Genomic DNA, 23,342 nt, shown 5'->3' with positions numbered 1-23,342 from the left:
ATGATGACCCTTTCACTACTGCATTACATGCAAGTTTTCTTAAAGGCATTATAATAAGACAAAATGATTCTCTAGGAGCCCCTTTGCAAACGTGAAGTACAATACAAAATTTAAGAATAATTGTATAATAGATATAGTAGATATATTGTATTTTGCCAAAAAATCTATTCTCCGGAAGCTTTAATTTTTTTAATGTGAGTAAGTTCAAAATGATGTGCTGAAAATTAAGAAAGTTTTGCTCTTCTGATTTTGAATCTATTAATATTGTTCTGCTCAGATGTAGCAGGCCAGGATATACACCAGTAGCTACGATCTATGTATACCTGGTTGCACATGTATTTTGTGGAGCCATTCTGGCATGCTTTTTGTGATAATAGATTATAAATCAAACTTAGTTATAACATGACTGTTACTATGCATGATGTTGTTTTAATGGCAGGGACTAATAACCTTATCATTCGTAGATTCATAGTTTTTTGCTTGTATAACACAGTCCTGTTCTTATCAGTCCAATAGACAAAGAATTTTTCTTCTGCTGAATATCTTTTGTTCCCTTCTTGAATCAATTCTATGCATGCAAAATGTATGAGGCATTAGAAACATCAGCACTATTGAAGAATGCTGATATTCTGTATGGTGACAGTTGTTTATCGGTGTTGAAACCTACATATGTATTGTATATGTTTTGTGCAGTGACATTTACTCAGCCTGGTCTGTATAAATATGCTTAGGTTACGTCTGTTTGTGCTAGATCCAAGCAAAGAGGAACACACTAGAACATATATATGTATATGTGTTAACTCAGTCCTTTGGTTTTAATCCACATTATTCATATTGTATAGAAATATCTGAGCTTCAAGTCACAAAAGGCATCAATGTTAAGTCCTTTATAGCGTAGTCACATAATAGTACTGTAAATGAGTGTAATGGAAAAATGCCACCGCAAAAACTTTGTTGAATATAAAACCAAAAAGTGTTGCGAACATTTGTGCATTTACAGCATCAGTCCTACAACTGTTTCTGTGGCCCACTGAGATGACGACATTCAGTCACAAGCCCATTCCTTCCCCATCGATAATGCCTCGTGATCAATAATGTATACCGTTAGAGTTATTGTTTTTTAAGCACCATATTTCGTTACACGGGGAACAGTCTACTTGGAGCTTGTCCAGTCATGCTCAGCCTTACATGTATAACATGGACTAAATACAATGGCTTAAGTAAAGTACTTTGGGCTGAATTTAATTAAATTAAAATTTCTTGCAGAAAAACACAACTTTTCATATATCTGAAAAAAGATTTGTTTTATAGAGCCTCATAGACTAGTGCAAAAACATTTGACATGCATTTGTTTTAAACCATTACATTGTATTGACTGGTTTATGATAACAGTAGTGTCTGTCACATTTTCTGTACAATGTATTTGTGAAATGAACCAGAAATATGAAAACAAAACAGACCTACCATTTTAAATGTCATACTTGATGACATGCAGGCTTTTGTAAAAGTTGAAGTCTACATCGATTTTACGCCATGTATGTATATAAAGGAGATGGCACTCCATGTTACTTAATAGAATGCTGTTTTTTTGTAAGATTTTAGTCTTGTCAGTTGACAATGTATATTTGTTATATTTTGTCTGACTCTTAGTCTTACTCAGGTATAACCTCTCACCTCATGACCCCAATGACAGTGGCCTGCAGGACGATTTGTGCTTTTCATGACTAAGCTAAGGTTTAAACAAACAAACAAACAAACAAACAAACAAACAAACAAACAAACAAATTCTTTTGTATAATGATATAGAATACCTCTAAATTTGTAGTGTACAATTTCAAATGTAAACAATAAACAAAGATGTGGGTTTATGATGCATGCTGTGCAGCGACCTTTAGCGACTACTAGTAAAGATATGCATCTTGTGTGACACCCAGGACTATTACCTGTTGCAAACCCGTTGTGACAGCACCTTTCATGCCTGGCTGAACACAGTAACAATAAACATTATGTCGGACTACTTTTTAAGGGTTGTTTTGATTCATAAAGCCAAGGTAGTCTGAACTCGAAAAGTTTTTGTAGCATATTTTAAAACCTGTCCCATGGCTATATGCCCTAATTATTTAATGTTGATATCATGTTTTAACGAACTGTGACAGTAATGATATTTACTTCATGAAAATGTTATATAATACTGTAAACCTTGAAACGTTTGCAGTAGTTTTTAGCTTACACTTTTCATGGTGACCTCTCCATGACAAATTCCAAATTTGCAAAGTGTTTCCTCAAGCTCAGTCTGTACTTGAGTGAACCTGGTGTGTTTCCACTGCATGTTTATTAAAATTCAAAAACCTCCTTTTCTTCCCTACCAGAAAAATAAGACTGCTTCAACTTCTGTTGATAAATTACAATATTTATTTATGGCTAGTCATGTGGGAGTCATGCATGTGTGTAGCTAGCCTATAGATCATGTCAGTTTATCATCCAGCTCTAATTTACCTTCACCAATTGCAAGAATTTGGTTTCCAAGAGTCTTGAATGAAATTGAATTTTCACATATTGTGATTTTATAATTTGGAATGTAAGCTTTGTTCATGACAGGATGTAACAAAAAAGTTTAATACCTTTCAATGTTTTGCGGTCTCTCTGACAGAGAAAAATCTTCGCTATCCAGTCATTTACTGACCTGATGTCGTCATGACCATTTTGACATGTATTTTGTACAGGGTATAAGACCATATTGAATGGCTTGTCGGGAAAGTTCTTCAGCGGAGAGCTGGTGGCCATCATGGGGCCGTCAGGAGCTGGGAAGTCTTCACTCATGAGCATACTGGCAGGATACCGGTCAGTAGGGGTGTACAGGTTATATACTGGGTGTGCATGGGGAAGGGATGGAGGGGTAAGCGGCTGGGTTTATGGATGGATGGATGGATGGATTGGTGGGTGGGTGGATGGAGGTAAAGATCAGTGGATGGGTTGGTGAGTGTAGGCATTGATTGATGGATCATCAGTGGATGAGTAGGTGGATAGATGGATGGACAAACGAACGGACAACAGATGGATGAAAAGATGGATAGATGGATGAAAGGATGGATGGATGAAAGGATGGATAGATGGATGGAAGAGATGGATAGATGGATGAAAGGATGGATGGATGAAAGGATGGATAGATAGATGGATGAAAGGTTGGATGGATGAAAGAATGGATGGATGGATGAAAGAATGGATGGATAAAAGGATGTCTAGATAGATGGATGAAAGGATGGATGAAAGGATGGATGGATGAAAGCATAGATGGATGAAAGGATGGATGGGTGAAATTGCATGGATGGAAAGAATCCAAATTTCATTGTCAAGAACAATAGAGTCAAAGAGGTTAAGAACCTGGTTATTTTTTTACCTAGATTGAGCATTACTTAATTTCTTTTTAAAGATATAAAGTATTCTGCTAGCCTGGTCTTTTTTCCACTATTTCAAGTTGTAACAGAGCCAGCAAGCAGGACTCTGTAGTACTGTGTTACAAGGCAACAAAAGCTGCATTACAAAAGCCTACAGTATAAAGGAAAGGAGGCAGATTTCCATCCAAGGTCGCTCCAGACAATGGCCCAGTGACCTCCAGCATGTGTTCCATCTCCTAGCTTGCTGTTGTCCTGGAAACTAGGGCTCCAACAAGGAAAGGGCAGACCTGCGATCCTGAGTGTTTAAAATTAGATTGACTTTCAGAGAAAGACAGGGTTCAAAGGTATTAGGTTTGGTCTCACAGATGTTCCTAGTTTTGCTTGATGTCCAAAACAACATTGTATCAAATTAATAAAAGTAAGGTTTTCTTGTCAGTACAATTTTTTGGAAGACTGAGATCTTTGCAAAATATATATTTGATAGATTAAGTTTAACTTTAAGCTTTTTTTGGACAGATGAAAGCATTTTCTGGCAATTGTTATTTAAATGTGATAAATACATGTGTCCTACTTGTACCTTGAAACATTTTTGGACATATGCCATGGTAACATAGATTTTGCATGAAATAGACAATATTATGAGGTCAGGATTTTTATGAAAGAGATCATCATGTAATTACCGTGAGGCTGCCAAAAGTAATGGTCGTGCATACTTCAAAATACATCAAGATCAAGGCAAACCTTAATAGGTTTGAGGATCATTCTAGTTGCAGACCCCTCTCAGTCTTACAGTGGTAGGTGCTACAAAGCGATCATGTGATGGTGGAGTCACCCAAAGCCATGAGAGATTCAGACTTCCTGTTTATCAGGCTGGCATACATGTATATACTATGGTGTACCAGACACTGGCATCCACGCAATCAATCACTGCCTGCAGGCATAGATAAGGAACTTGTGTCCCTGCATGGGCCTTTACCAACTGAAGATATTCAATGGCTTCTCATTGAACAGAGCGAAGCAATGAGCTGTCACTGAAGCACAAGCAATTTACTTATAGTACATAATGTAGTCCTGATTTTTATGGAGTTGATTTACAATCATGTAATGAACAAAATTTTAAACAAAATTTTGTTGAGGGTTTTTTCTTTAATTTTGGTTTTTGTATTAAAAAGCAAAGCTTGATCAGTTTAGAATTGATGACTTTGTTGTCATACGATGAATTAATGTGACCACAAGTTGCAAGTCAAAAGGTAAACATTGACAAAATATCTCCCCAAATGATGCACTTTGTATGGTAAAGAGTAGTGGCACCCCCTTTTATTGATTTTGTGAAAGAGGGTCATAAAAATCAATAGATGTTGAAATGTATAAGGGGACAGTATTGATTGTGTGTGTTTTGAATGTCCTGCAAGAACAGAGGCTCAACTTTTTTTACTACATGCTGTGGGAAACAATAATTACTAATATGATTATTCATGATAAATAGTGTCTCTACATAGTACTCCAGATCAGGGCTTGGTTTTTAGCTTCAAAGACTTAAAAGTGTGTATTGGAGTTAAGCAAAATTAATATGCTTACCAGGTGCCATTGGATAATAGAATGATACAAACTAAATCAGCATTTTGTTGCAGCATCCTTAAAAGTAAAAATAAACCAGAAATGCATTGGTTGGGAAATATTTCTCATCTGCCCCTCCTCCCAGGAATATTTGGTACAGCCCAATTTGGAAATTGTAATCTGATATAGCTGCTCCAAGTAGGAATCACGTTAACTTTGTTGTTTCCATGACGTAGTCTCCGAGTCATGTGGCCAAGATATGTCAATCATTTCAATATCATTTCTGACATAATTTAGCATGATCGTAAATGCTTTATTACTTCCATGATGTATTTATGGAGGTTGATATAATTTCACTCAATAACGTCTGAATGGATTGGTTTCATACTTCGTGTTTTGGTGGTATGTGACAAAAGCTGGAAATGATTAGATTTTGGACCCCCTAGCGGCTTCCCTTGGTACTGCAGCAGAACTTCCTGTTTTGATATCTTGTGTTCTGAACAAGCTATATATGTTCAGTATGTTTGAGCGTTAGATAGCCTTTGTGCTCGGAAAGAAGTAACGTAAGTTTGGGCCCCCTAGAGGCTAGTTTACAATATCTGTTATATGTGTGGATAGCATTGTGAATGTAAGGGGTAGTTTGATGGATGGATGGATGAAATTTGGATCATGAACATGTAGAAGGAAAGTCTTTATTTTGGGTGCGTGAGTGAATGAATGAATGATTTATGGATTGATGAAATAAGATTTTGAAATATGTAAGAACTCCTTTATTAAAGCTCACAAACTAATAAAGCTGCAGCTAATTGACACTAAATGATTAAATCATACTATTGTTAGTAGCACTCTCATACAATCATTGCTTAGTCCCGTGCAAAGCATTCTGCAGCTATGTTTTTCAATTTGTTGGTTGCATGTTAATATATTAATATCAATAATATTTAGCCAAGCGTTTGATGCTAGTCCATTTCTATTCCTGCTCTGAAGCTTTTTGTTGCTATCATAGAGCATTTTCATTTGAATTATCATAATGGTGGGCTCATGTGGCGTTACTGCAGGATAACTGACCAAGATCCCAGTGGTCTTTGGTTCATATTCTGTTATGCTACTAGTACATATACATGTACCAATCTTGTGCCCTTGTGCCCAGGTGTAAAAATGGGTACCTGACAGCTTCAGCTTTCTTCACTGATGTGGAAACTGAATGAAAATGCTCTACAGGCTGTCTAACAATGTCAAATGTAGCCACCACAAAGCATTGTGATATAAGATCATTCCATGCTTGAGCATGTGTTAATGCTTACCTCACTAACATCCTGCCCACCAGGTCTGGCTCCAGCCCGTCTTGTTCCTGTTTTGACAGTACTGGGGGTGTCAACGGCTCGCTACTCGTTAACGGAACACCCAGGAACGAGCGCGACTTCCGCAAGATGTCGTGTTACATCATGCAAGAGAACCATCTCCTCCCGCACCTCACCGTCATGGAGGCCATGATGGTACGTATCTTCCTGGTACCATATCCAAGAAGGGTAGCATTTGTATTATATATCATTATGTAATACATAAATATGTATGTGTATGGTTGAATAGTATAGCTCAACAATTAATAGCTATGGATGAATTGCCATGATATTTGCATATTGGTTTGTCAGGTTTAATGTCATAATAACCTACAATGTATCAAGAATGATGAGATTTTAGGCTCCTTGTTGCTTTCCTTGGTACTGCAGAAGAACTGGTAACCCTTAGGTGTAATGCGCCTGTGTTGAATACTTAATTAATTAATAATATGCTTGAAGTCTTATAGATATTAGGTTCAAGCTGGGTAAGAGAAGGCTGTAAGGCTTTGACCTAATCACACTTGGTGGGACCCCTTAACTCTTGTTGATAAGTCAGTGGCTTTACATCTCTTCCTAGAGTCTCTATAGGATGTCCCAGACTGAAGCTGGCTATAGCATAGGTACTCGTTTTCACCCAAGCAAAGCAAGGATATAGGTGTAAAGAGCCTTTCCCTTACTCAGGGCACAACACTTATTTGCTGAAAAGGCTTGATTGATTAGATTTTACCACTTAGGTCCTACCATCTACTGTGTACTAAATACATTAGGATTGATCAGAATGGCAAGTAGCAGGATGTTTGGAGACTTAAGGTTGTGAACTAAGATTTGAATTCTGTAACAGTTCTAACTTCTAAGGCAGTCCTATATATTTGTTTCACTAGTCTAAGAGTTGGCTAGGATAATTTGATTTGTCTTGAATATTGTCACTTACCTTTAGGACTTAATATACGTACAGTCAAACCTTGACAAGTGATCAGCTCAACATACATGTACAAACTGCCTGAACATTGTGAAAATCTTTTTTATAGTCCCTTAAATATAATAAAAAAGTTTTTCCATTCCATTCCATTCCATGCCCTAAGCATTACAAATCCTGTTTATATTGAAAGCAAAATTGGTGAGTGCTACAATGTAAGCAGAGAAAGCAGCACATACCATTCTGAAATCTTTGTTATGACTTGGCGAGGAATCAAACTCACGACCTACCGACTGCAAGGTGTAACCACTTGGCCATTTCACCTGTCAGCAAGGTAATAGTCCACAAGATACGTGATATGATAACTTTTATTATCCTCCCTTACACAGGTCTCTGCCAACCTCAAGCTGACAGAAAAGACACCGAGACGGGAGAAAAAACTCTTGGTAAGAAGTCTTTAAAAAAATGACTTTATTTGAATGTAACAATGCTAGTACTAGTCTTATTAAAATATTTGTTATATGCTGACTACCACATTGCATGTCTGATTCAGCAGCTCTCTCTATTGTCATCTTAAACTCCTGTCAGTACCTGTGACCACAAATACCGGTTCTATAACACGTCTAAGCATAGACAAAAGCGTCGGCCATCTACGTCAGGTAACATGTTGTACCCTTCACCACGTACATGTACCTGCAATGCTTTTGACTCTTGTTTGCCTCTGTTAGCACCTGTTTGCACCTGACCCACCTACAGATGAATCTGCACCTTTGTCACTTTCTTTGCGCCAGTGGCACCTATTTTTACTCACAACACCTGAGTGTTGGTACCCTTGGTACCTTTGGTCTAACCGACTTGTACCAATACCCTCACCATCACCTTTCAATAATCTTGTAATAATAATATTATTCATTACACCTGTTGCACCTGTTTGCACATGTCCACACCTGTTACACCTGTTGACACTTTTTCTTTACTAACCTGCTAAACCTACAGGTGGAGGAAACCCAGGGCTTGACTGAAAGCTTGCATCATCAATCCATCCTTTAAATACTCATGGTACAGCAATGTGTACCTGTCCCCACCTCTTTCCACATGTCCACACCTGTTTCCACATGTCCACACATGTTTGCCACCTTTTTGTACTGTTTACACCTCTCCTACCTTCAGGTGGAGGAGATCCTGGGCACCTTGGGTCTGACAGACTGTGCCAACACTCGCACGGTCAATCTGTCCGGCGGGCAGGCCAAACGCTTGTCCATCGCCCTGGAGCTGGTCAACAACCCGCCGGTCATGTTCTTTGATGAGCCAACCAGGTAGGGAACTTTGGAAATGTTGAAATTAAGAAAGCTACAAACTTGTGTTCAGTGTTATTTTACATGGTATGTTTTTTTCCTTGTCACAAAAGCTGGCTTCCCAAACAACCTTGAAATTCATTAACTAGTTAGCCTTGGGTATATGACATGTTTAATCCAAATTACTCATGATTAATGAGAGGATCGAATCCTGTTCCCAGTGGCCTTGACAGTGCCTCCAGTTTCCAGTGTGTTTCCCTCATGAAGTCCCTGGCTCAGGGTGGGCGTACCATCATCTGCACCATCCACCAGCCAAGCGCTAAGCTCTTCGAAATGTTTGACAAGGTTTGTTTGTTTGTTTGTTAATTCACACAAAAAGATAGACCACAAGCTCAGCATGTACAATCATTCATAAAAGAAACAAAAAGATTTGAATAAGTGAATCTCTATCCTACCAGCTTGGCCCGGAGTACCTGTCCGAATATCCACCTACATTCAAATGTATTTTCTTATGTTCTATGATTTTGTTATATGGTGTTACTTAACATTACTTTTGTTATATGCTTTGCTTGTCTGTATTTGTTTCAATGTTCTTTTGTACTCTCAGTTTGTTTCTGATGACGGCATGAAAATAAGCATGTTGAGCTTGAGTGTGCCGCCATCATGTTATATATTTATCTGTTGCAATAAAAAAAAAAAAAAAGCTCAGTGCTCAACTCTTTGAAATGTTTCACAAAGTACCAATGACTTTCCTGTAGTCCAGTCAGTTACAAAATGTATGCTGTTAATCCCAAAATGTATTACATGCATTATATATATAGACACAAACTCTGCCAAAAACATACCCTTGTTGGTAAAGGTAACAACTGATGTGATGGGTCCAAATTGAAACTGTTACTGTAACATTCTATTTCCACAGCTGTATGTTCTGGGGGAGGGCCAGTGTATATACCAGGGGAAGGTGGATGGACTCATCCCCTACCTGAAGGGACTGAACCTGATTTGTCCCACCTTCCACAACCCTGCAGACTACAGTAAGTTGTCCTCTTTTATTGGAAGAATGATTTAGGTATGAGAAAGAACGTTTGGCTTTTTGTTTGGAAAAAGTTGCCTTTTTTCAATTTTTGAAATGCAATGTACATATATCAGCTGGTCTAAAAAAAGCCATCATCATTAAGGTTTGCAGAGTCTGTGACATCAAAATTTTGTTTCCTGTTATTATCAGAAAATGATTTGGATAGAGAAAGTACGTGAAAGTAGAACATGTGCACAGAAGTACACATGCATCCAGTAGTTGATTAGGCACAGTATACTGCTGCTGGAGGAATTTTTTTTTTTCAGAAAAAATCTTTTTATATCGTTGTTGATCCAGCACCCTGTCATCTTAAGATTTTTGCTTTGTTGCCTTCTTACATGGTATATCCCTAATGATAACATCGCCATGCTACATTATAGTGCTCAACAAGATGTCCCTTTTTCCCTACAGTTATGGAGGTAGCCAGCGGTGAGTACGGTAACGTCCTACCCCAGCTGGTGAAGGCTGTACAGAACGGAGAGTGCACATCCTACCACTGTAACTCCCCCATCCGCCAGGAGCACAGCCCCACCAAGCTGCGCCAGCTCATCAAGAGCGGAACCATGACCGTGAACGAGGCCAGGAAGCTGAGGGAAGCCCTCGAGCAGTCCGGGCAGCTCACTCCGCTCACCGAGGATGAAGACGGCAACAGGGTCAGTGGAAGGGTGATTCTCATTGGTTAGAAGTAGTACAAACTTCTTCAAATGGCCAACTCTGCATATATGGACCAGTTGGCCAATGCTACACAGTCAATCCTGTACTAGTGATTATCTCTACATAAGGACCATCTGGTCCATGTAATGACTTTTTAATGGTCCAAAAATGATGCAGTGCAAGAGTTGTATCCTAGTACAGAATTATAGCTTTGTCTGAGGAAGTAAATGTCCATTATTTCATGAATCTCTTAATTGCAACCCATTACCCTATTTAATAGCATTGTCATATCTTTTATGAACTGAGATTGGGCATATAAAAAGGGCAGACTATTTCTTGTTAACTGATTTGAATATTTTTTTGCAGGAGTTTTTTGGTGAAGTGGAACATCACACAAACACCTTCTCCACTTCCTGTCTGACTCAGTTCTGGGTGCTGTTCAAGAGGACCTTCCTTACAATAGTCAGGGACACAGTGAGTTGTTAAGACTTAGTCATGTATGAGTTAGTTTGATTTTAACACCAGCATGAAGCTCATGTTGCCACTTGAAAACTAGAAGTTCATCCATTTGATGTAACTACAATCTCTTGGCTCATGACTATAGCTGCACTATGCACCATTTTTCAAGTCACACAAAAAGTCAGCAGTAAGGTATGCACTCTACCAACAGCATACATGTACATAAGAATCAGCACACTATACAGGTAATTGGATCAAACAATGTCATCTTCGTGTGCGTTACAGGCATAAGTTATAATCAAACATAGTGCAGATGACGTGAAATGAAAAGCCTCGTAGACATGAATAAATGATGTGCCCACAAAGCTTAGTAATTTCCATGGTATAGACGTCATGTGAATGTTGAATTTCTCTCTCAGGTTCTGACCAGACTGAGGCTGTGCTCCCACCTACTGGTTGGTCTGTTGATTGGGATGCTCTACTGGAAGATTGGCAATGAGGGCAGCAAGGTGTTCAACAACACAGGGTTCCTGTTCTTCTCCATGCTGTTTCTCATGTTCACTGCCCTCATGCCAACAGTGCTCACATGTAAGTCAAAGGGCAGGGGTTACAACAAGTACCTGAGGAGTTACCTATTAGTAAATGTTGGCCTAGTGAATACCTTTGCGACTGTCAAGAACAATATCATTCCAAGATTTTTAAAAACACAATGAAGCTTTTCACTGGATGAGTGACTTAGTTTTTATGCAAGGTTCGAGACTTATCAGAGTTTTGTGCCATGTCAAATGCTAGGCGATGCCATGGCAAGTGCATTATCGTGACCACTAAGCCATTAATGGGACCATTAGCCATTGACAGACAGTGGTACAATGTAAACAGTTGCTGTTTTAGAGAGCAACTTAATCAAGAAAACTGAATGTTTGAAAAGGCAGAAAATAGACATGTCTTGAATATTGTCCTTTACTTGCCAAATGTCAGCTTTTTATTTCAGATCAAACATTAACAAGACTTGTCTTAATTGGGATGTCTTTACAAATGAAGATTAATTTTTGCTGTTGAGAATCATGATACAACAATGTTGTCCTTTCCTCCCCAGTTCCTATGGAGATGTCAGTGTTCATCAGGGAACACTTAAACTACTGGTACTCACTGAAGGCCTACTACCTGGCTAAAACACTGGCTGATGTGCCCTTCCAGGTCAGTGTGCTGTTCTTATGTTACTTATCATACATGTTACTGTTACACACTGTTGTATTGATTATTTATAAACTCATTGTTGCTATTAGCATATTCAAATTGTCAATACAGATTTTGTATAATGTTATGTCGCTACTTTCCTTAGTTGTACTTTTTGTACTTTCTTGTTGGTTTGGGCAATTGCTCAATATCATTATATTTAATGCCCAATTCTGTAAAGCCTATCATTGGAATCTACATACAAATTAGGTACTTGGAGTTGCAAAATTCAACTGTATTAACTTAAAGGCTGTCTTAGATAATTGTGGGCTGCACGGCATCAACTTTGTATGGCGGCCTGCGACGAATGTGACCACACCGTAACACAACATATTCTGCTACACAGTAGCAATGTACAGTCTATCTGCATATAATCACATGCTTGTTTAGTTCCTTGGTTTGTCTTTACTTCCCCATGGTGTATCTCCTTGGAAGACTAATTTTTACAAGAATTTTCCTGTTGACTCTTAGATCTTACAAAGCCCTATATATCTGACAAATAAGCAACATAACTCTTGGCTTTAAGCATTACTTAAACACTGCTGAACAGGATCACAGAATCCTCTGGACCTAGATCTTGACTGCTATGTTCAGAAGTTTGATTGGTACTAAAAGCGGCAGATTGTCCAACTGACGAAAAAGTATTACGCTTTTCTTTACTAGTAGTGCTACAGCTTACACGCTTAGCCAATCACACCCGTTCATCCCTACTTTTCTCTATAAGTGCGTTGGGGTCTGTATGTGCAGAGATTTGTTGCTTTAGGCTTACACCTGCAGCTCCCTCATACAGGGGGCTGCCAGCTTTATGTCACCATTTGAAATGACAACTGCATTCCCTTGCAAAATTTCCAAGCTAAGACTGACGCTCTAGCATACTTAAACGGTCTCAAGTCTCTAACTCTACGGAATTTGACCCCGACAGCCAAGCTGCGGGGTTGCACTACCACTTGCACCATGGGGACATATTGGTACAATGACTGATGGTGAACATCATGACTGACCCCTTCTCCCCTGCTCCCTGCTCAGGTTGTTCTGCCAGTGCTGTACTGTACCATAGTGTACTGGATGACGGAGCAACCCTTCGAGGCCCTGCGATTCACCCTCTTTGTGGCTCTGTCAACTCTAACCTCTCTGGTGGCACAGTCTCTGGGGCTGTTGATCGGAGCGGCTTCTACATCGCTTCAGGTATCCCTCCATCGCTTCTTAACATCTCCTGACTAACGAAAAATGAGACTTTGTTTCTCTACAGGAAAGACAACTTGATGCCTGGCTGAAAAAATCCCAAAGGAGGTCTATGGAGTGTGTAGCAGTCAGTGCAGCTAGAGGGAAAACAGAAAGAAAATTCTGCAACATCTGTCAGTACAATAGAATGAAGAATAACTTTAACAAGAAAGTTTTTGTGATGCTCTTTAAGGATGGAGCATTTTCCTTCAGAAAAAAACATTATTTTGTAACACCTCATACAGGGAAGAATACATTTGCGTTTGTTGCAGCTCAGCATTAGTAATTCCCCCTTGAAATAAGTTTTTTGGTCAACACCTAAATTTACGTGTTGTGGCACCGCCTGGGGTGTGAAGCATTTTGTCTTCAAATCCTCCATTCCATCTGCACTGACAGTGGCACACCCTCCAGACCAAGTCCTGAGGGTAAACCCACTGACCTGGGTGTTGTTCTACCTCTGTGCTGTCCCGACAGTTGGTGCTCCCCCTCCCCTACACAGCCATGACGTACCTGCTGACCAGCCAGCCCGTTGACTGGTGGAGAATTCTGCTGTTTCATGCCATGATGGCAGAATTGTGTATAGTTGCTCAGGCGCACGGTCTAGTCATCAGCATAGTCTCGCCCTCGATACAGGTACTGCCATATGCTGTCTACAGGACAAGCCCACAAACATAAATGGGCTCGAAATTCATTTTTTGTTCACTGAACCTAAAAATTTAGTCCACCAAAAAAATGTTGGTGTATATGTTTGACATTAAGAAAAGAGAATTTCAGGAAAGGCTTAAAATTTCAACCCTTGTTCCCTCTCTTTAGAGCTGAAATTCTTCATGTAATCTAACTTCAAAATCTTAATCAAGGAACACAGAATAATGTCATAGTTGATTTTAACCAGTACATTTGTGCAGATTATGTGCACAAGTGCACTGCCAGTCAAAAATTGGGTACACGACTCAAATTTTGGATGTACAAACGAAAGTGCATATTTAAAGCACTGCATATTTCAAGCCCTGTTGCCAGATTGTTGGCCATGACAAAATGTCAATCATTTATACCACTCTAATATCTTTATTACCTTTTTGTAATTCAGGAATTTCATCATCAACTTGTGACTTTGAATTCAATCCTTTTCAATAATGGGGAACCTCTGTTGCATCAGTAGTGGCATATCCTGTAGACACATATCTGTAGGGTGTTTTCCTCTTTAACAATTTGTGTTGCTTCATATTATGCCCTGCCATCATTGTTTTTACCATTGAAACAGGCATTAGGTGTATTTTAGCAAATTTTGTACCACGGTAACTGCTGCTGTCACAGTTGCTAGTAGTTCTTTTCTTTGGTGGATGGTTTGATCCTAGTGTTTACTGAATCTACTGCTAAAAATGTAGGTTTAAACCCAGTCATTTTCATTGTAAGAATTTTTTATGGTCTTATAAATTTGTATGAAATGATGCTTTTTTAAAGTTTAAGTTTATGCTGGTACTAAGGCTGTCTCCAATTTAGATTTTTTTCTGTCCCACTCATTGTTTAGATGCCCATGCTGTTAATTTTCATTGTGGAATATGTCATTTTAAGGTTATTTGTGTCATTAAGTTCCTTTTTTTTTAAAGAACAAGCTGTAATTTTCATCCGTTTCAACATGCAAATTTCCAACTAAGGATGGAAGGACGGACCCTGGAAACCAAGCTTATGCTAATGTTTACATTTATATAATTTGTTATACTTGATTGCAGATTGAAGTTTATCAAAAATATGTCTGCCCCACAGGCTGCAACGTTCCTGGGACCAGTGACAGCCATTCCCATCCTCCTGTTCTCAGGATTCTTCGTGAACTTTGACACCATCCCAGACTACCTGCAGTGGATGTCGTACATCTCGTATGTCAGATACAGCTTCGAAGGTCAGAAACCTCTGTTTTTCACTCTGAGTCAGTGTCTGTGTGTGCAGGACATTCAAACATACAGCTGCATTTATCAGCAATACTCTTTTATCAACAACACTGTAGTTTCTCTATGCTTACATGTAGATTGTGTACCTATGGTATTGTAATTTTGATTCATTTTGTTATGAAGTTGTAACAATTGTTCGTGTAAATCCCAGGACTACCAGAAAGATATTGACCCAATTTGTATGTATCCTGGTTAAATTATATAGATAAAGTGAAAATAGTGCATCACAGTATGCTAACTTTGCATGCAGTGGGTTACGGGTTTGAATCTAAGACTTTGTTTAAATTTTTTTTTATCCGCAATTAACATTACCTTTACATCTCTGCTAGCTATTCTTCCTGTGGTCCTACAGATAAGATACATCTGATAGAATTCAATTGGTGACTGCCATGTATACTGTATTATATGGAGTGAGATAGACTCTTGAATTTTTCAAATCAGTCTGTCCTTGCTTCTAAGGGTTTCACACCTTTGGCTTTTCTGTCGATAGGGATCCTGCTGTCGATCTACGGATTTGACCGTGGCCCACTGGACTGTGAGGAAGGGAAGTTCTGCATCTTCCACGAGAGCGAAGACGTTCTGAAGGAGATGGACGTGCAAGACGCCAAGCTGTACGTGGACTTCATCGTCCTGGCCATCTTCTTCATCCTGCTGCGTCTGGGGGCGTACCTGGTCCTCCGCTGGAAAGTCAAGTTGCAACGTTAAAAATCCTCCAACTCTGTTGTAAAGGCATCATTACTTACATGTTGTTGTAAGATTGGTCGCCAAGGCTATTTCTTTTATGTTCTTTTTGTTGAAAGGTTAAACAGTTATTTTGTTTTTCTGGGGAAGGAAGAGGACAAGGGAGCAGGCAGATGGTGCAGGATCCCTGTCAGAATGCCAGGGGATAAATTGGGTATTTTTAAGGCTTTCTGAAATGGAGATTCTAATTTTTAAAGGCCTTAAAAATATTGTGAATTGGCTGTTGCCAAGCAAAGTGGTGGTGTCTATATAAATTTTCCATCTCAATTTGTCTGAAAGATATGATGGCACCCCTGTTTAGAAAACAGAAACTGCTTAGAAGCCTATGGTTTCAAAAGATAATATTTAAGAAGAAAATAGTCTGAAACATATATCAGATTCTCTAAATCTCCCTCTCTTTTCAAGTGTCCTCATTACTAAAGACATGGTCCACAACTGTGACATGTTTTTGCACAGAAAACACATTGTTTTTCTTGCCAACGTACCATTTTTTGGAGGTATATTAAACTGTTGAGATTGATCTCCCGTGGAAAAGCAGCCTCAAAGGCCTCGCTCCTGAGGTGTCACCTAAAAAGACTTCATCAAGTATCATAAGCCTTGTATTGAAGAAAACAGCAATTATCTGTACAGAAAGTGTGGAACACAAGCAAGAAACTATTGAAGTGATCTGCAATGCATTTGAAAATATTGTACAGGCACAGTGAACAGGGTGGAAATGATTCACTTTCTAAATGAAAACATAATCTTTACATTAGAATACTAGATAATTATGTAAGTCACGAAACTGGGTTAATTCAGATAGTTTTGTATTTAACCAGCTACTTTAAGCTTTGAAAACAAAGGGGAAGCTTTTGGAGCTGTCACTGTATACTTTTGTGAGGAAAGAAAATAAGATCCTCAGTTGGAAAAGTCATATTTCTTAAAAAGACTAGAATTAACTCACATGATAAGGTTGATAAGAAATAATACTCGGTAAGATTTGACCAATGCAACTGCAAAGCAATGCAACTTTTGTTTGATTTTTAATGCACTTCAGGGGAAACTTGATATTATAGAGATGGTAGTGTATGTCAATGTTGACAGTAGAGAAAAAGCTACTCAAGAGAAAACATTAACTTAAAATTAAAAAGATTTATTATTTTGCTGATTTAGTTAAGGATAAAGAAATAAACTTTTGCACTAAGTTATTGCTCCATGAAATGTGTTTTTCAAGTAGAAATTTGCCTTTTCTCACTTAATTCTATCATTTTGGTACATTTCTGACATTTTGTTCTAACACTTTAGCCAGGACTTCACATTGTTTTCCTTAATATCTGACCAATATAAAAAAAAGATTCACCAGTAGAGCTGGTGTATATATATGAATATGATATCTGTGGGAAAAATAGCATTGAAAATAATGCTGGATTTGTTTACCATACAATCCATTTGTCATTTTTTTCTTTTATCCCGAAAAAAGAAATGCAAGAAAATACATTAAACTACTAACAATCAACAGGTATGATAAGGATTAAAGTGGAAGCATTTGAAAAAGGAAAATGCAATTTTTCAAGGCCAACAGTGCAAAATACATATATGAGAAACAGTGATTAGACAGACTTAAATATGTTCACTCTCTGACAAAGACCCAATATTAAAGTTCTAAACATGATTAACAATTTACATTAAAAAAATCAAGGAGCTCCTTGATTGTAGCCACACCACAAATTTGTGCCAACTCACACAACAAGGCCTTTACAATGCATTCTATTCTGTTGCACAATTTCTTTATTGGAACTAAGAAGAGTTTAACATCAAGACTTTGCATTGTTGTCTCAGGACAACTTCTTGAGCAATGCAACTATAGGCAGGAGCTCTGTCTTACAATGCAAAAACTCCTTGAGAGTTTATAAATAACGTTAGAGTGACTTTGTCACATTATTTGTGGTACACCGTAACCCATAGATTCTCTTACAACTGTATTTATATTTAGTGAACAGTTGATATATTATAGTACAGTATAATTTGTGATGTCAGTATGCCATGCTTATTCCCTAATTATACAGTAAACCTAATGTTTTGCTCTTTTTCATAGAGCTTAGTTCTTTGTAACTGTCGTCTTGTTGTACATGTATTAAGCAGTGTTAATGATATATTTCACTCTACACCTGTGTACCTTATACAGGTCCTATCAGTAATAATATTCTTTATCACAAAAGTGGTCAAATGTTTGTTACAGTTTTTGTTCTAGACCATTTCATTCAGAGCTCATTCAAAGTATTGATATGAACGCATTGTGAATTGTACACATTTTATGGCCATGTTGATTTGATTATATGGAGGACATCCTCTGGGAGCCCCAAAACTGATGCGTGTACTAGTAACTAATAAATGAAATTTATTTGATCGAAAAGAAAAAAAAGGCGTCAGTGAGATTTAAAAAATGACTAAACACACAGTATGACATGCAGAATGATTTTTGTGTGTTTTAAAAAAAAATATGTTCTCTGATTATACAGTTGACATCTTCTGGGAACCCCAAAAGTGATGCAAGCATGCAAAGAAAAAAAGCTGCCTTCATTATAAAATCTATAAGTATTCAGAAAGGTTGAAGGAATCACTAAAAGACACAGTATGGTATACAGAACAATAGATTACTCATTTTTTTCATCTTCAATCTTGTTTGAGTTTGGAATTGACTTTGTCATCTAAGTGTCCATTTTCGGATAATTTTTCCGCAACTTACAGCATGTATTTGCTCATTTTGCTACAGCTTTGTAAGATTCACAGTATGGTGGCAACTTTTATTTTTTTGCAAGTGGACAAAAATTTATGTGTGCTTGGATGTCATCCATATTATTCAGATCAACATGGCCTAAGGGACCATTAACTGTTTTATGCTGCACACCTGTTTATCTGAGGTTTTAGTGTGTTTGAAATATTCTACTTAATGCAATGTCAGCTCTCAACCATATTTAAAAATTGCAGACACCCAAGAATGTCTTAAACACCTGGATATCTGAAGTGTGCAAACATCTGTGATGACTAGAACTACATTCCTGTAGCTAAAGTTACCATTCAGCAAGAATATGAGAGTTGAATGTTTTTGTGAAGTACACTGGTTCTGTGAAATTGTGAAGGTATTGAAAATTGAATAGACAAGTGCAACTTAGCATACCATCTTGTATCTGGCTGTGGTATAGGTGTAACTTCTGTGTTAAGCCTCTGAGTATATGGAGTTGTGAAGTAACTGTTCTTTTCACTGTGAAATAAGTATATACATATTGAGCTTATTGTATTGAAGGTCTGATACATATGTCTTATTTTCCATACTAGTACTGTTAACACTATTGTTAGACACCGACATAGTTTCATCTTGCTAAAAAAGGTAATGTTATCTAATGATGATTAGAAGGGCAGTTTCTTGAAGATACAATTGAAAGTTATTTAGGTTGTAGTATGTTGTAAAATGGGAGTCAAATAGGTAAAAATCACTAATACATAGATATAAACAGTGCTGGGCACCAAGTCATAAAATACTAACGCAAAGGAATAAAACATTGAAGCCCAAATTTGCAGTTATCATAGCATTTAGGCTATTTGGAACATGTGGTGCCCACCACATGTACGATAGCCCTTTAGGATTTAAATGGTAGGAAATTCCACATAGATTTTCTTCTGTGAATCCCCCTCTTTAAAGTATAACAAATGCTTATTAAATAGTCTTTGTTTTGAAAACAGGTGGTAGAAAGTTGAAGACGTTTGTTATATTTTGTTGTCAAAGTGAGAAGAAGTTATGATAAAAAGTTTATCTGTTTGCTGGCAAGCAAAGATGGTTTTGAGTTTAAAATGTTGTGTTAGTAATATGCAGATTTTGATTGAAGTTTTGAAAACTGTGAATGGATTGTTTCCACCAGGATTTGACTTGAAAATCTTGTAGAAATTTGTTGAAGTGAAATGAGTGGACTTGTTTGTGTATCTATAAATGGAAACAAAAAGTTCACAGTATGGTTGACTTTTTAGGTTCTGACTTTCTTGGACCTATTCCAACATTGTCGGTTAGGGCAAGTTTTCTTATTCGGACACAATGTTTCAGTTTAAATAATATTGGCTTGTTTCGATTGTCCTGGCAACATATTCTTTACATTTGCACTGTTTAAATGGAGAAGGTAAAAGAAAAGTTTGATGTATAACTTATTTAAATTCTTACACAATGGAAAGTACATGTATAACAGCCATGCACTACATTACATTATATTATATTGTATTGTATTAACCAGAAATTATAAGTCTGTATGTCAATAAAAAGCAGGGTGAAACAGAAGCGAACTGTCATTTTTGTTTAATATACTTACTAATAACACTTGTATATGATATCAGTGTTGCTATGTCAATTGATTTACATTGTAAATGTCTATGTTTACCATAATGACTGTTGATACTGGTTATGGTAACTTTTAGTATATCCAAAGGAGGGTTACACTAGACTTCTAGATAAGCTCGCCCATCTCCACACTGGTCTTGTCCATCCCCTGCTCTTTCAGGTTGCTCTGCTTAGCGACCGAGGCTAGAGAAAGCTTGGTAGTCTGGCCTACAGGCGACAGGGCGCTCCTGTTGTCCGCGTTGTTCTGTTCGTTGATGGTGAGGGAGATGTTCTTGCTGCTGTCCCTGACGCTGGTGGAACTCACAGCCCGTGAAGGCGGGTAGATGGCATGGCTCTGGTTCACTACCTGGTGGACACATGATAGCGCTGGGAATGTCATGAATGTAACCAATTAGCATGAAATTTCATACTCAGATGAAATTGAAAGCTAAATACGAGATTCTGGTGTGCCGTTATAAGCTATGAACACCGTGGTCATTGGGATGCCAAAACTGGAAATTCTGTCGAGTTCCAATGAAAGTTGATAGGATTGAAGTATACTCAATATGGTGGATACATGAATATCGCTGGGAATGTCATTGGCAAGTAAATTCACACTTGGATGAAAGTGAAACAAGTTTCTTATGTGCTCCAGCTTATGAGAAACCTGCCGCTCAAAATCCGTGACCATAGCATGTTCAGAACACGATAGATGTGCTGTTTTTTTTTTAGATCACATTTATTGCATTGTTCTTGTTTCGAAGGTTTTTATAGGGATATGGTTTAAAATGTGCAGTGTGGTATATAATGAGTTGTGCACAGTGCCGGAGCAATCGGTGCTTATCCCCGGCCCCACTTCCAATTTTTGTATTTTTACAATTAGAAACAAATGAAATCAAAGATGGGATACCAAAACCTCTGTCACGTCTCCAAGGTCGCCAGAGTGCATAGTGTTCACTTAAGAAGTTATGTCGCAGGACCAATTTTTAAATCGTCAGGGCAGGGTTTAAGGTGTTCACTCACCCTCCAGGACAGCGCCATGGTGGCACACACCGTGCCGTTCGAGGGACTGGGGAGGTCTGGCAGCCTCTCCCAACGGTCCTCCTCTGGGAAGTACCGCTGGACAATCCGCATGCAGCTCTACAGAGGGGTGCAAAAGGTAACAAATTTACAGTGATCTCGAACCAGCTTAGCTCACCAAAAGACCAAAAGGGCTTCTACTCCATGTGGACGGAGATCACGTATTTGAGGAGAGCCACACTTCGAGCATGTTTAAGAACCCACCACACTTGCCACAGAGTAGGGGTTTATTACAGTGTGAGTGGATCAAAACTTTATACAGTCCTCCTCGGCGAAACAGTCAAACTGGCTTATTGGCGTCACCTGCGTCTGCTTGGAAACACCGTACACGCACAGCTTTGTTCACAACATACATTTGCAGCTGCCGGCAAAGCAAGATATGAGCCTTCACTTTTGACATATTACCCAAAATTTGTTCGAAGTTTAGTCCATTGTATGTCTTATTGACCTTACCTGCGACTGTTTGGACACGCCTCCGACCACATACACGGCGTTGTTGACCACACAGCTGCCAGCAAAGCTCCTGGGATAGTCCATGGACGTCACCTTGGTCCACTGGTTCGCGCTGGTCTGGTACATCTCAACCACGTTTATATCCTCATGCCAACCTGCGGGGTTTCTGCGGTGTCCTGTGGATGAGATGAAGTAACGGCAAATGTTTCTAACAAAAATATGCCTACAGTTTCCACGAAAGTCGCTAGTCTGATACATCTTAACGTCGCTAGTCTGAAACATCTTAGCGTCGTTTATTTTGTCTTACCAGCTTACCCGGATTTTGTGGTGTCCAAGCGCAGTTACACTGCTACCTGAAACATTTTTAAACATTCTCGATCTTGGCGAAAACAACTATATTATGCATGGACACATTCTTCTCCCGGCACCTTTGACACAGTTCTGACGTCAGCTGTCTGGATAGTCACGTGTTAGATGGGAGTAAGTCAGTTCCCTTTAAAGAGGGCCAAGGACTAGCATTTAAAATTATACTTTCTGAACCATGGTGTAGAATCACTCATTTCAAGAATGGGTTCTTCCTCCTAGTAATCTAATAATATTTCTTGGCCAATGAGATTGATTATAGTTATTGTTACAAATTTGTTGCATAGAAATAATCTACCTCCAATGGCGTACATGTTGTCGTCAAACGTCACTAGGCAGTGCCATGCGCGTGCGCTGAACATAGGCCGCTTGACGTCCCATTGGTCGGAGCTGCGGCTGTAGGACAACATTGACTTGTCATAGTCCTGACCTGTGGGGAACCTGTGGGGAACAGGAAGACACTTGACGTGGATGAAGGGTAGAAACCGGTGGAAGGCACTATCATTTTTTTAACGAGATTGTTCTGAGCAAGGTCATTAGGCCACTTCAAGGCAATGAACTAAGAAGTTGGAAATAATTGGAGTTAGCGTTGGACATTTGTTTTGATGGCTGACAAGTTGTAGACAGGAGGGATACAGTTGTCGTTGAGAGAGTTCCATAATTTGGCTCTCCGGGGAATGAAACCGTTGTTGTAGAAGGACGTGGAAACCGGCAATTGAACAGTACTGTGAGTTTGCGTAGAAAGTGGAGGTGGATTGGACACAGCCTTGAGAAAACACTTAATACTCCGCTGAGACGTGCCACTTGGTGTTCCAACTACCTTCTACCGTCACAAAGAGAAGAGTGTAGTAGATCACTGCTATTAGCACAGCTCATGATCACTGGAGTTCATTCGAGTTAAACTGGTTCAAGATCATGGTCACTGTTACCTCACCTGTATACCCTCCCGAGACGTAGACCTTGTCGCACGACACGGAGCCTGCGTGCCCACAGACCGGGTTCTTCAGGGACGACACGTAGGACCAGGTGTCCCTCTCCATGTCGTACTTCTCCACAGACTTCAGCAGGCCGCTGGTGTTCCTGCCGCCTACCGCCAACAGGGTGTCTCCTACCGCGCTGAGATCAGGGGAGAATGCAAAAAAGTGTTTCCGTCATTGAACTTTACAGACTAATAGAACGCATGTTTCCCTACTGCATATATCTAAGTGATACAAATTCATATTTCGGAAGAAATAAGACAAACCTATTGATGATTGTAAAATATAACAG

The 23,342-nt window shown here is 38.8% G+C and overlaps 2 protein-coding genes across 3 annotated transcripts in view; one reads left to right on the top strand and one right to left on the bottom strand.

Moving 5' to 3' along the window:
- LOC118410827 (ATP-binding cassette sub-family G member 4-like) overlaps positions 1 to 19,305 on the top strand; it is a 25,083-nt gene extending 5,778 nt beyond the window's left edge. The window contains exons 3-15 of one of the 2 annotated variants that reach the window (XM_035812660.1): positions 2,724 to 2,841; positions 6,316 to 6,448; positions 7,598 to 7,654; positions 8,379 to 8,524; positions 8,725 to 8,848; positions 9,423 to 9,537; positions 9,990 to 10,231; positions 10,599 to 10,706; positions 11,111 to 11,279; positions 11,788 to 11,888; positions 12,954 to 13,112; positions 14,913 to 15,045; positions 15,585 to 19,305. In XM_035812660.1, the coding sequence (XP_035668553.1) occupies positions 2,724 to 2,841; positions 6,316 to 6,448; positions 7,598 to 7,654; positions 8,379 to 8,524; positions 8,725 to 8,848; positions 9,423 to 9,537; positions 9,990 to 10,231; positions 10,599 to 10,706; positions 11,111 to 11,279; positions 11,788 to 11,888; positions 12,954 to 13,112; positions 14,913 to 15,045; positions 15,585 to 15,799 (1,820 nt within the window). In that variant the 3' untranslated portion in view covers positions 15,800 to 19,305. Of the gene's footprint in view, positions 1 to 2,723; positions 2,842 to 6,279; positions 6,449 to 7,597; positions 7,655 to 8,378; positions 8,525 to 8,724; positions 8,849 to 9,422; positions 9,538 to 9,989; positions 10,232 to 10,598; positions 10,707 to 11,110; positions 11,280 to 11,787; positions 11,889 to 12,953; positions 13,113 to 14,912; positions 15,046 to 15,584 lie in introns of both variants that reach the window. The other variant, XM_035812659.1, reaches the window with a different exon arrangement.
- LOC118410826 (kelch-like protein 9) overlaps positions 17,580 to 23,342 on the bottom strand; it is a 13,771-nt gene continuing 8,008 nt past the window's right edge. The window contains exons 12-16 of the mRNA XM_035812658.1: positions 23,008 to 23,189; positions 22,372 to 22,503; positions 21,711 to 21,886; positions 21,201 to 21,317; positions 17,580 to 20,544 (exon numbers count right to left, since the gene is read on the bottom strand). Of these exons, the coding sequence (XP_035668551.1) occupies positions 20,305 to 20,544; positions 21,201 to 21,317; positions 21,711 to 21,886; positions 22,372 to 22,503; positions 23,008 to 23,189 (847 nt within the window). The 3' untranslated portion in view covers positions 17,580 to 20,304. The remainder of the gene's footprint in view (positions 20,545 to 21,200; positions 21,318 to 21,710; positions 21,887 to 22,371; positions 22,504 to 23,007; positions 23,190 to 23,342) is intronic.

The sequence above is a fragment of the Branchiostoma floridae genome, chromosome 3 (assembly GCF_000003815.2).
Source record: "Branchiostoma floridae strain S238N-H82 chromosome 3, Bfl_VNyyK, whole genome shotgun sequence".
Classification (NCBI taxonomy): Eukaryota; Metazoa; Chordata; class Leptocardii; order Amphioxiformes; family Branchiostomatidae; genus Branchiostoma; species Branchiostoma floridae.
The sequence above is the reverse complement of the archived record's forward strand: the minus strand, read 5'-3'. Positions and strand labels throughout refer to the sequence as shown.